This window comes from Apaloderma vittatum, unplaced genomic scaffold (assembly GCF_000703405.1).
Source record: "Apaloderma vittatum isolate BGI_N311 unplaced genomic scaffold, ASM70340v1 scaffold25729, whole genome shotgun sequence".
Lineage (NCBI taxonomy): Eukaryota > Metazoa > Chordata > Aves > Trogoniformes > Trogonidae > Apaloderma > Apaloderma vittatum.
The window spans coordinates 9,115-21,547 of record NW_009735000.1 but is presented as its reverse complement, the minus strand read 5'-3'; the positions used below and the strand labels follow the sequence as shown (position 1 = coordinate 21,547).

The 12,433-nt window shown below is 40.6% G+C and overlaps 2 protein-coding genes across 2 annotated transcripts in view; one reads left to right on the top strand and one right to left on the bottom strand.

Annotated features, from left to right (window-relative positions):
• The window catches only part of LOC104279255 (lethal(3)malignant brain tumor-like protein 3), a gene marked incomplete at its 5' end in the record, with an annotated part of 30,368 nt that extends 25,456 nt beyond the window's left edge, over positions 1-4,912 (top strand). Inside the window, 3 exons of the mRNA XM_009876463.1 lie at positions 759-922; positions 1,843-1,905; positions 4,185-4,912. Coding sequence (XP_009874765.1) covers positions 759-922; positions 1,843-1,905; positions 4,185-4,328 — 371 coding nt within the window. The remainder of the gene's footprint in view (positions 1-758; positions 923-1,842; positions 1,906-4,184) is intronic.
• Positions 4,913-8,051: 3,139 nt separating this feature from the next.
• LOC104279254 (sterile alpha motif domain-containing protein 3-like) lies at positions 8,052-11,054 on the bottom strand (the record flags this gene model as incomplete). The annotated part of the gene is made up of 4 exons (XM_009876462.1): positions 8,052-8,336; positions 8,576-8,658; positions 10,322-10,493; positions 10,851-11,054. Coding segments are annotated over 4 exons (744 nt in total), but the record flags the coding sequence as incomplete, so codon positions are not given.
• Between the last annotated feature and the right edge of the window lie 1,379 nt (positions 11,055-12,433).

Sequence of the window (12,433 nt, the reverse complement as noted above, 5' to 3'; positions counted from 1 at the left end):
TTTCCTCCTACACACATCTGCAACTGCTGCTGCTCTCCAGACAGCAGCAGCAAGTAGCTGAAACTACCTCCTACCAGTACATTACCTTTGAGGCTGGTGGGATGGGAGCTCATTCCTTCCATTATGGATAAGTGAGGTAAAAAGGAACATGACCTTGTAAAAAACCCATAGCAGCACGGAGGAGTTAAATGTTATCTTTCAAATAAAACATTCAGCTAAAGTGGGAGTGGGGAATGTGCAGACATTTCTGTTTTTTCCTGAGAAGAACCGAAACACATTTTGTTGTGCATGAGGCATAAACGTTGTGTGGGCTGGAACTGTACAACTGATTTACTTGGAATTCTGTAGCAGTGCAGTTCTACTTTTGATGAAGTTGTAACAACTCAACCCTGGATTTAAGTTAGTTCTTTCACTACTGTGCAGCTATTTAATGTGGGTGTGATTTATTGTATCAAAATATTTAAAATTATTTGGCCTATGGTTTAGTATGCCAATAGTTGTGTTGTCATAGAAATACGTTGTGTTGGAAGAGACTTTTACCATGTGAAAGTAGTTACATTTATATAAAGCAAATATAATCATAGTCGTACTAGTGGAAGAACAGTCATGGTATTCCTCTAATTCTGGTGTAAGCAAAGCTGTACTGCTTCTCTAGGGTGGCCCATATGTATCAGTGGAAATGAACACGCTTTTACTGTGGCTGATCTCATCACTGACTGAGATATTTAATGCTTGCTTGTTACTTCCTCTTGTTAAAGATGTTGAAGAACCTAGCACACAGAAGCTGCTTTCTCAACCAGTTATTGTGTCTTCCAAGTTACAAATCCCTGGCCTACCCTTGCGCTGGGAACAGCAGAGCAAGCTCCTTCCAAGTGTAGCTGGGATCCCAGCCAGTAAAGTTTCTAAGTGGAGTACAGATGAGGTAGGTTTCCGTCCTATCTTCTTGTCTCACTGCTGCTGCTCTTGAAGGCTTGATTGATTCAGAGCTTTAGATTAGTCCTATAACAATAATGCATTGGTATTCAGAGGATTAGAGTGACCCAGAACCTAATGCAACAGGTCCCCAAAATGCCATCCAGCCCTGGAAGCACTTAAGTATTAATTCATATGTGTATCGATACAGGGAAATATGTATGTATATATATTTTTTTTTTCACTGGAGTTAAAAAAGGGGAAAGAAATGATAAGTGTATGGCTCAATAGATCAGGTGCTCAAGGTCTACACTAATAACATCTAGCACTCACACAGACATTCTGGAAGACCAGTTCTAGGGATCAGCATGGAACCATGAACTTTGAAAAAAGATTTGCTAATCCCTGTGCAGCAACCATTTTTGTGTGTGAGAAGTAATTCAAAAGGAGAAGATTCTGGTTCTGCGTGGATGGAATAACCTGAGTAATTTTGAGGGAGTGGCCATATCCCACTCTTAGATGTCCTGTGGATGAGAGTGGCACATCGAATCATAGAATGGCCTAGGCTGGAAGGGACCTCAGAGATCATTTTTAATCCAGCCTCCCTGCTGCCAGGGACGCCACCTCTCAACTAGATCAGGCAACACATGGGGACCCAACAGGAATCAAACCCGCAACCTTGGTGTTGATAGTGCCACGCTCAACTGACTGAGCTAACCGGCCCCCTAATAACTCTTTTAAAAGTCTGCAGATTTTCTGCATGCCAGTGCACCCAGCTGCCTGACTCTACACAATTACAGAAGAAGGTGAAACATCTAATACTAGGCTATAAAAACAATAGCTAAAGAATATTAATAATTGTCAACCTTTAAGACTGTTTTGAGAAATCACTGGTCTTACTAAATGTTTTGTTACATACTTTGTTGGCAGGTCTCTGAATTTATACGGAGTTTACCAGGATGTGAAGAACATGGCAAGGTGTTTAAAGATGAGGTGAGGGAATATTACTTCAAAAAGACACAGAGTACAAAGCTTGATGGAAATTTTATGTCATCATTGAAAATACATATAAAGGGGCAGGATGAGTTGTATGATTCAAGTCAGGCACAAATGTGTGGAAGATTAGGTTGTTTTCGAGGTCATAATACCCATAAGCTTTCAATGCTATCATCATCTCCCTCTGGGTTAAGCTCAATGCATTCCAGTTGCTTACTTACATAAAGAGCAACTCTACCACGTCGCCTTATTCAGCCTATCCTTCCTGAAAAGCACATAGCCGTCCATTACCACATTCCAGTCGTGAGCTATCCCACCATGCCTCTGTAATTGCCATGAGATCACAGCTCTGTGACTGCACCCAGATTCACATTTCATCCTGCTTATTCTCCGTGCTTCTTTGTATACAGACATTTCAGAGACTTAGTTGATGAGTGTCTGTTACTGTTGTGTTTGGTTTCATCTGTTTGCCTGTTGAGTGCAATGGCACCCCACCCCCTGCATAATTCAGTTTAAAGCCCTCCTGACCAAGCTGGCCAGCCTAGCCCCAAAGATTATCTTGCTTCTTCGAGACAAGTGTATTCCATCCCACCCTAGCAGGTTATAGTCGTCATAATGATGTCCATCTGAATAGCTACAGTCTGATACTGTAATATCCCAAGTCAGCCAGCCTTTCAAGCGAAGAATAATTGTGGCTTGAGAAGGCACCTCAAAGAGGAAAATGTGTACAGATGGCCCTGCTCATCTCTTTCAACAAAAGTCTTCAGGCTGTGCTGTAGATTGTAATGACTATTACAGTTGAATATCAAAGGACTGACAGGCTGCATCTCTGGGCATTTTGCACTTGTTTAGATCTTAGGGCTTTTACAGTTGCAGCAGGCATTCAGGCCTAGATCATCCCCTTTGTCATTTAGGGTCTCACCAGTGAACTTAAGATCAATAAAAGCTGACTGTATAGCTATTCGAGTCAGCAGGCTGGAAGTGCCCCAGAGATGAATGAACCCTAAACACTTCTCAGAGGTATAAGAAAATACTTCCCTGCTTCAGAATTCAGCCTCTCAGGCTTTGTTTGTGAGTAGTAAATTAAACCTCTCCCAGTGTGGCCAACCATTGGGGACTGGCTGGCATCAGTAGGTCTTTCAGCAGGTAGAAGGTCCTGGTTCAAACTTCTGCTATGGAAATGAACCCTCATCCTGCTTATATTAAGATGCTGCAAGAAGCTGGGCACCTCCACATTCACACCCTTCTGGTTCTGAGCCCACCCAGTCTGGCTTTGTGCATGAAACGAGTAGAAAGTAACTGTCGTACCTGCGTGCTGCTGTTCTCACTGCAGTGTTCCTCAACTTGCAGCGCTGGGGTGTACCTTCCAGGCTTCTTTTGCAGCATGTGTGATTCAGAAAGCTTGTCTTCTAGTCCCACAGAAACTTAATTACACTGGCTTTATCTCAAATTTGTATCTTTAAGCCTAAATGATGCTCCTGATTTAATCACAGCTGGCTTTTAGGACTAGCTATCCTGCTTATGTTACACTGGAAACTTACTGTAAATACCTAAGTGACCTGAACTTTACCCAAGAAGTGTTGGCCCCATTGAAGCCCTTGAAAGAGAGGGCCTTTTCGTGTTTGGATTTATCACTCCTGCTGACAGAGCAATTTGCTTACAGGAGAATATTCACTTGTAACGTTTATTAAAATAGCAATGCTGCAAAGCTGGCAGAAAAGAAAATACAGCATTTTGAAAAGATGTGTTTGTGTCAAACAGGCAGTTTTATGTAGTCTGGCCCCTCTTTACATACGGGACCAAACGCATTTAAATTTGCTATTTAATGAAGAGAAAGGGGTGGCCTGAAGTGCGTTCCAGTTCTGTAGGTGTGAGTGAAATACAGAAACTTTCTTATGGAGGCTTGTATAAAACGAGTAGCTAAGATGTTAAAAAGTATCACTATGCTGCAGTACAGTTGAATTCTCCTTCATTTACCCATTTTAGTTTTCAATAGCTTTTACTTTATACTTTCAATATGAAAATAAGAACTGGTTAGCTAAAAATGAGCCAGAGTTTTTTACAAGCAGAAACATCATCATCATCCTGTTCTTTTGGACTAGCTGATCTGTCTAAAAGGTTGAAATCAAAGCTATCCTGAAAGCATTTGAAAGTGTTTATATTCAGCCATTCCTTTACACTGAAATTGCTAGGAATTTTCTTTTCACTTTTTCTGAAACATTATACTGCTGCACTGTCAGACCTGTTAATAGCTTTTTGTGTTTTTTCTTTTAAAGCAAATTGATGGAGAAGCATTTCTGCTAATGACCCAATCAGACATAGTCAAAATAATGAGCATTAAACTGGGACCAGCCCTAAAAATCTTTAATTCCATTCTGATGTTCAAAGCTGCAGAGAAAAACTCACACAATGAACTTTGAAGATAAAGGAAAATATGTACGAGCCAACTTTCTCCACTGGAGCTGATGTTTTATTCAAAGCACAAAGACTCGCTAGAACTGTTGAGTAAAGACTCTCAGAAAGGAAGAAACGTATTTTCAGCGCTGGTGGACTATTTATATTCTCCTAGAGCCAGTACACATCTGAATCCTTCTGGGAAGTGTTGAAGCTTTTGGGAAGGTACTGTGTAACACCCGAGTCAGCTAGTCTTATTTACCAAACTAGTGGCGCTAGTTTTCCATGGATGGTTAGGATCCCTAACTTTCTCTGGATGTCGAGAAAACCTGCATTAATTATTTATGCTGTATTATATAAGGGAACGTTAATATTTTCTAAGAATTCTTCAATTCTACTTCATGTACCCATTTTACTTTACAGAAGCTTTTACTTCGCACTATCAAAATAAAAACCAATTAGCCAAAAATTAGGCTACAGGTAGCCAGATGAGACTGTTACGGCTAATACATACTTGTGCCATAGCTCAAAAACGAAACACTTAATGTTACATACCTGACACTTTATGCTACAGCATATAACTTTACAGAACTGTCTGTTTGCTTGTAACGAAACAAAACAAACCTTGTTAGGGTTGAAATTATAAAGCTTTTTTGATAACTGAATGTTTTTACTTTTGCACGATTACAGAAATGTTATGTGAGTTTTTCCACCAGCATCTTTAATGTATTTTACCAAAAGATCAGCATAGAGAAGGCTGCAACTGAAAAATAAAGTTTGACTTCATAGACAACTTTTCGTTTATGCTGCACAATAGAGCCCCAGCCTTTTTACATGGGAGCCTGCTACAATCCGTCAGCACATGAAGGAAAATACATGTATTTTGAGGTAAGGACATTGGCAGATAAGAAAAATATGTTCATTTGAGTCTGTACATGCCAATCTCCAGCATAGTTACTACAACAGCGGAGAAAAACAGTGTACTAAAGCTAGGACTCCTGCTCTGACTTCATACTCAATATAGGTTTGTTTCTCAGTGGTGGGAGAATTATTTCACCCACCACTTCCTAGTTGAAAAATCTGATTTATAAATGAATAAGGCATAGGGGGAAAGACAAAGCATGGGGGAAAAGGTTATTTAAGCGCCTGTGGTGTATCAGCACATCTTAGGTGTAAAATGCATGTGTTTCACTGGGTCATTAGCAGGCTGCAGATGCCACCAGCAGGTACTTTGGTGAGGGAACCTTCTTTCTTGGAGTATTATTGTAACGATTTGTCAGGGAAAGTCGTTGCACTTGGTATATATATGTAAAATGTAAACCAGATGCACTTTAAATGGAAGAAAACCTAGCTAGCTACCTATATACTGAGGACTGTTCCAGACTGTTGCTTTTGCAAGAGAAGAGAGAAGAGCTGGATCAAGATTTTTGGCAACCCTCTTCTTAGCACTGTGGTGGGCAGTTGTTCAGCCTTTAGAGCTGAGAACAAACAGAGCATTTCCATTGCACAGAGCTGGGGGAATTTTACATCTTCCCACAGATTTTGCTAGGCTGTTCTTCGGCTGAAGTTCCTTAGGATTTCAAGAGCTCTCTGTGCCCCTTCCAGATCATGTAGGTGACTGGTACCTGCCATAATATGAGGTGAAACAGGGTCAGTATGAAGTTGCATTGCTCCGTTAATTTCCTTCCATAGCATTGCATAAATAATATTTTTACATTTTGTTCAATATTTGTACATTTGAATTGCACTCTTATTGTACTACAATACAAATAAAACCTGAACTGGAGCTGTCTGTTACATTTGTGTGTGCCCAGGATTCTCAGATGAACCCGGCTGTTCCCGAGGGTGGTGTAGAGTAATTCCTCACCATAGCTCAACGTGGCCATGGGATTAAAAGAGCAGCTTGGCTGTTGCTGTCTGCCCCCTCCCTAAACACCTACTCCTAAGGCTCACAGGCCACTTGCTGTCACAGTCAGAATCCCATATATGGACTTGGATTTTTCCACTGGCAGTAGCTGAAGTTCTCTATGCAGAGCAAGAAAATGCCAAATTCTCCTATTTTCTTTCCTTCCGTCCTTCCGTGTAGTTATTTTTTCCCCTTTCCCTGTGTGTCTCTCTCATGTTCTGTAGCCTGCTTTGAGAAGCAATGAAGAAATTTGTTGCTTCACAGAGATTACTTGGGGATGCTAGCAGCTCCCTGAATTTTTATATACCTGCTTACCAAGCACTGTGGTTTAAGAAATGGGTTTGAATTAATACTGTTTACAAGATGCAGAATGAACCTCACTTAAATGATACGGAGCCCAACTTTTTATTCATACAACTATCACAAGTGTGAGGACATGCATAATCCTTACTTTTCTATCCCATGCGATGAGGTAGGGTGTAGCCACCCCTGTTAAAAAAACTACATCTGACAAATTAACTGAGAGATAAAAAACATGTAGGAGACCTGCTGAATCATTAAAACAGCAGTTGGTACTGTTTGTATGTTGTGTTGGAAGTAGCCCGACCATCACACAGATAAAGGTTGTCCCCGATTTCCATGGGAGACACATGAAAAATCTTAAGGCTTTAGCAAGAGAGCCTGGCTACTAAAAGCAGCAATTTTCCCCTCACAGCTGTGTCTCCCACTGTAATCTCTGCATTGGAGTCAGCCCTGCACAGCCAGGCTTTAGCAAAACCTACATGGTCTTCCAAGCGGCCTGAGTGCTTAAAGAACTGTGGTGACCACAAACATTGCTTTGGCCATACAGGCTTTTTTAGACCTGGTAGGAGATTGATCTCTTCAGTGTTTTAATAAAAAGTCATAGTGTTTTAATAAAAAGCCATTTTAATTTCTAATGAGTGCAATGAAGCGTGTTTGCTGGTGGCTGGCTCTTACTAGGGGATTGTCCAAAGCCATGCATTGTCAGGGATTTCCAGATAAGCAGGATTTAAGAGGAGCATGTTAGGGAGAAGAGGCCGTAGAAGAAGAGAGGAGAGGGCCTGCGCTCTGTGTGGGCAGACAGAGTCAGCATGTGGAGAAGGGTGATTTGTTCTAGGGAACAAATTCAGAAAGAAAATGAGGCGTTCTCTCCCCAGTGCCAAAGCTATGGTTACAAATGCACATGGCAGCATCCCAAATAAGTAGTTCTTGCTACTTTGAGAGCTCATTTTAGAATCTCTAGCAAATTCAGGATTAATGTTGAAAAAGAAAGGAACGTTTCATGCACAGATGAAAGAGAGAAAACCTCATCATCCTGCAAATTAAAAATCAGGCCCACTATTTTAAAACACAAGAATTACTATAGTAGGCTTTCAGTGATCATAATGTAATGAAATGATGGTAGGAAGTCTATGTTTAACTTTTGCCACTTCAAAATATTAACTGTATTGGCATCTGAAGCAGCAGTGTTCACATTAGCTTACAATGTGTTTTTTGAATTCTGACAGTCAAAATAGTACCTGTACTTGTCAAGTGCTCCATATGTAAAAATAATACCCAACACGTGCAGTAATCTAGAAAATTTTATTATCTCTAATGCCTCTAGACTGCTCTAGAATTTCCATTTAAAATAATGAAAATGCTTAGGTTTTTTTTTTTTTAAAGCCAGTACAATTTAAAAAGAAAAAAAGAGCATTATTAAACATAACTGTTATAAATATGCTTACACATTCAGAAAGAATGGCACTGATTTATCTTCAGGACAAAGGGATTTATTATGACAAAATGTCAAATGCTCCCAAGAGGACTGCTGTGTACACCATCAGATACTGGGATGCTCAAGTGCCTCCAGCCCTCTCTTTACCTGGGTGGGCAGGGATGCCAGGCTCCTCACCTCAAAGACCAGGGACTCCAGGAAGCTCAGTGTCCTGTGGATTCTCTTCGGGCACGGGATATCGAACACGTGAAACGCAGCCACCAGCGCGGCCAAGGCCATGGTGCAGTCATCGAGCTGGGCTAGCTCTTGTCTTTCTATGTACAATGCAAACTCGCATGAATTCACGTTGAAGGGATTTTTTACTTCCAACACTGGTGTCACAGCCTTCACCTAAATTTAAAAAAGGATATTTCAAATGAAGCATTGCTTTGGTTAACAGGTCAGAGAAGTAAGCGTAATAACACTGCTTCGAATTTAGCTGTTATTTCTATTAATATTTGCCTTCTACCCAAACGGCAGGCTAATGTCATCCTTTTCCAGGAACTAAGCTGAGCCACCAAAAGGCCAGGTGATGTGCCCAGGCAGCTGATCCAAGGAAGAGACCAAACTGCTGGTGCTCTGTCTCCTACCTCCTCGTTCACTGCAGCAAACAGACTGGAATCATCTCCAAAGACATCTGGCAGGAGTAAACATGCAGCAGTCATTTTCATATCTGTCAAAGGCAAGGATTTCTACTAAATTACAAATTAAAACATTTGGGCACTGCAGTATCATCCTGGAACAGCAGGTTGCAGCCTATGTAATAGTTAAGAGCTCAGCAGTGGAACTGTTGTTCACTCCATTTTAAAGAGCACTTGGTACCACAGTGAAGGTTTAGGCACCTCAGCTGGCAATTCATGACACTCTACTACTCAAAATTGTGATTAAATTTCTCGTGCAAGTAGGCTTTTGGGTTGCTTCTAGTGGAGTTTCTGAGTTGACTAGTCTTCCTGCTCCCACCATCTCCCAACACCTCTCTCTCCCCAGTAAATTGGATGTCTGAGGAGTTTTGTCAGAGTACTCCGCTTCGAAAGCTGCCATACAAGCTGGTGCTGCAGGATCTCCTGGGATATCGTACCTTTCTCCTGCCCCTCTGGTTTGGCTGTTACTAACTGGAACATTTTTTTTTGAAGGTCAGACTTTTGGTGTCACGTATTTCACTGAACATACCTTGTCAGGCATTTATCATGTAGGTGCTATGTCAAGTTGGTTGTGAGAGAAAAACAGGAAAGTAAAGGCTTTGGGACTGCAGTAAGATATGAGTTAAAATCTTTGTGGGAATATTGTATAAGAAAGGGGGAAATTACTTACAATGTCCCTGTCTTTTAAGGCTAAAGATAAGAGTAGAAAGTCCATAAAGATCTTCCGGATTAAGCTGTTCACTGACACTTTTAATCCATCGCGAGCTACTGAGTGCTTATGTTTTTAAGCTTAAAGAAAGAAAAACCTACTCTGCTTGCTTCTTTAAGAAATGGCCTGTTACTAAAAGGACTGGAACCACCATAGGAAACACATGTGCTCATACTGTATCGCTTTTGATTTGACATCCTGGCATTACGCCTGTTCAGTAGAAAGTGACATTCTAAGGAGCACTGCTCACAGAGCGAAGTTTGGGCACAGGCATCCACGGCTGTGGTTTGGGAAGAATAACAGTTCTGAGTAACTGCTTCAAAGGTTTTATCCTTGCAGAACCACACTCCCCAGACTTCTCAGACCAAAAGAAGTTGAGTGGCAGCTGGCTCTTGCTCCCTTGCAGCCAGTGAGCCGTGGACCTCTTTGCACAGCTGTGGTGCATGCTCACCAGAGGTACCAGTTTTTGTGTTTAGTCCTGCAACATGTCTCCACAGAGATGAGGTACTTGAAACACAGTTAGTGGTAACTACTACTTTTATTTCACTGGGATGGAGACTTTAATTGTAGAAACAGTACCTCTCTTTCAAAAGGAAATTGTCTCCTTTTTATGGGACTGTTTCTTTTTCTAAACCAGAAAAATTAGTATTCTGTGTATATTTTTAGAAAATAATAAGCACTCTTTTACATAACTAGAAATACATAATCCTGCTTGTCTAGCAGTACTTATTTTAAGGCAGTTACTAACTTTATCAAGCCTACAAGTCTTTTATTGAATAGAAAAGTTCCAATACCTGACTGGCTTAATTTTCCTAGTAATTTATTAACTTTTATTCCTCATTCTTCCCCATCACTATGTATTTTTCAAGCAACTGTGAGGTTTTAAAAATGTTTTTGCAGGAAAGGTGAAACTAGTTTAGTTACATAAGTGAGAACAATTAGCTACAACAAAACTGATATTCAGAGCACTGAAGATTTCTACTGACATTTCAGAACGTCTTCCTCTGTGTGCCGCTTCAGATTTTCTTGCAGCATAATGTTAATTGGATTATTCCTCACCACATACAAAGATAATATGTTTTCTGAATAAATCTCCAAAATCTCCACTGTTTTCTTATAAATGTCCATGTGTGTGAGAAGCTGGAACTCCCTAAAAAGCTGAAAGAAAAAACAAATATTTGGTATTATTGTAATCCTCAAAACCAAAATTGAAAACAACATGAGGTGTACGCTTTGGAGACAGGATAAAACTAGCTAAGTAAAATAAGACGGATGATGGTTTCATTCTTTCAGGATGGTTTCACTTCTTTTCAAAGCAGGGAAGAAATACATCATAGAACACCAAAATACTTCAAATAACTCTGTGTTGTTAGTGGCAGGTTAACAGGAGACTGGTGAATCTTTTGAAGTGGGCTTAGCAGCAAAAGCAGAAATATCCAGTAAAACACGTGCCTATGATTGTATCACAACTATAACACAAAACTCAATGTAATTAGTAAAAAACAGCTCTGTTACCTGATAAGGGCATCTTAAGAAAGGAAATAGACTAAGAATGTCTTTTAAAGGTGCTTTATCACTGATCATCTTTCTCCGTATTTCTATTGTTACATTCATTCTGTTATCCACTTCTTCCCAGTTCCTCTGAGATTTCATATATTCTTGCTTAAGCCACTTAATATGCACATCCACAGCACTGCCTTCAAGATTTGCAGGTTCTTCCTACCAGGAAATGAAGAAGAGAATTGTAGCAAATCAGCTAGCCCTTTAATCTGATGTGGCTTTTGTCGTTTGAGTGTGGTCAAAGTGTAGTCAAGCTCAGCAGAAAGTACCTGTAGTGTGGTTTCAGTACCAGCTCTGTGAAATCATGCTTATATTCTAATAGTTAGATTAAGATGTGTTTTCATATAGTGCTATACCTATGAGCCAAGTCCCCCAAGCTCAGATTACGTATTTGTGGCTACTCATGAAATGCCTATGCCTGTGTCTGGTTTGCCTAATTGTGGTTTATTGGAAATTAGTAGACACTTCTAATGGTGACTCAGTGTTTAGCAATATTAGCTCTATATTACCAAGAGAAATAGTATTTTCTTCTTACTCATACACACCCTAAAAGGAGGAAAACTTAATTTGAGCAGTTTGGCTGTTAAGTGTTTTCAAGGCTGTTAAGTGTTTTCTTCTTGTACATGAAGATAGTTAACAATCTTTGTCAAAATTACTGTTATTTTCTCTGCTATAATTCCAAACCCAGTAATTACAAAGAGAAAGAGTGGGTATCCAAAGCAGTACCTCAGTGGCAGTAGCCTGGGGCTGCTGAGTTTCTGTTGGAGGACACAGTGAATTTGCTCACTGAAACAAGACAAGATGACGTATGGATGCACTCTTGGTACAGTTTCCACTCTCAGGCTGCATTTACACCGGCTTTTCCCATCCGTATTGTCACTGATGCAGCTGCTGTCTGTGTCAGTGGTGGCCTGTGGCTCAGTGCCAGAGGGGGCTGAGACGCTTCATTCCGTTCCCAGGAACATTTAAGACACAGAGCTGCAAAACATTTGACATCTGAAACTGCTTCACAGTGCTCTGTATGTGCAGTTAAACTTTCCAGTTTCATTAGCATCCTTTTTTTTACTTGTGCATGTTGTATTTCAAGAAAGGTTGCATGAGGTACACGATTAAAAAAATGTCTCCCTCTTAGTATATATGCATGGATTTCAACAACCATCAGGATCACAGAAAAAAATCAGCCCTTCATGGAGAACAGGTTCCTGCAGTGACTCCTGCAGGTATTCCCCTGGCCCTTGCTAGGATGCTGTATTAGCACAGCCTGCGCTCTAAGAGAAGATTTTAATCTTAATTGTGTTACAACAGTAATGCTTGTTTGTCATCAGCTTGAGTAAGCATTCCTGTCTTTTTCCTCGCTGCACAGCAACAGAAATGCTGGGTCAGACAATTTAGTCCCGTGTCTTCCTCTACCTGGCTGGGAATGGTGCTGGGAAAAAGTATAAAGTAGAGATGAGCACGTAGTGGTACTTCCCCTGAGCCAAGACTCCAGTGGACTGGGGTTTGTGGAATGCCAAGGGTTATGTCTTTAATAGCCTTCA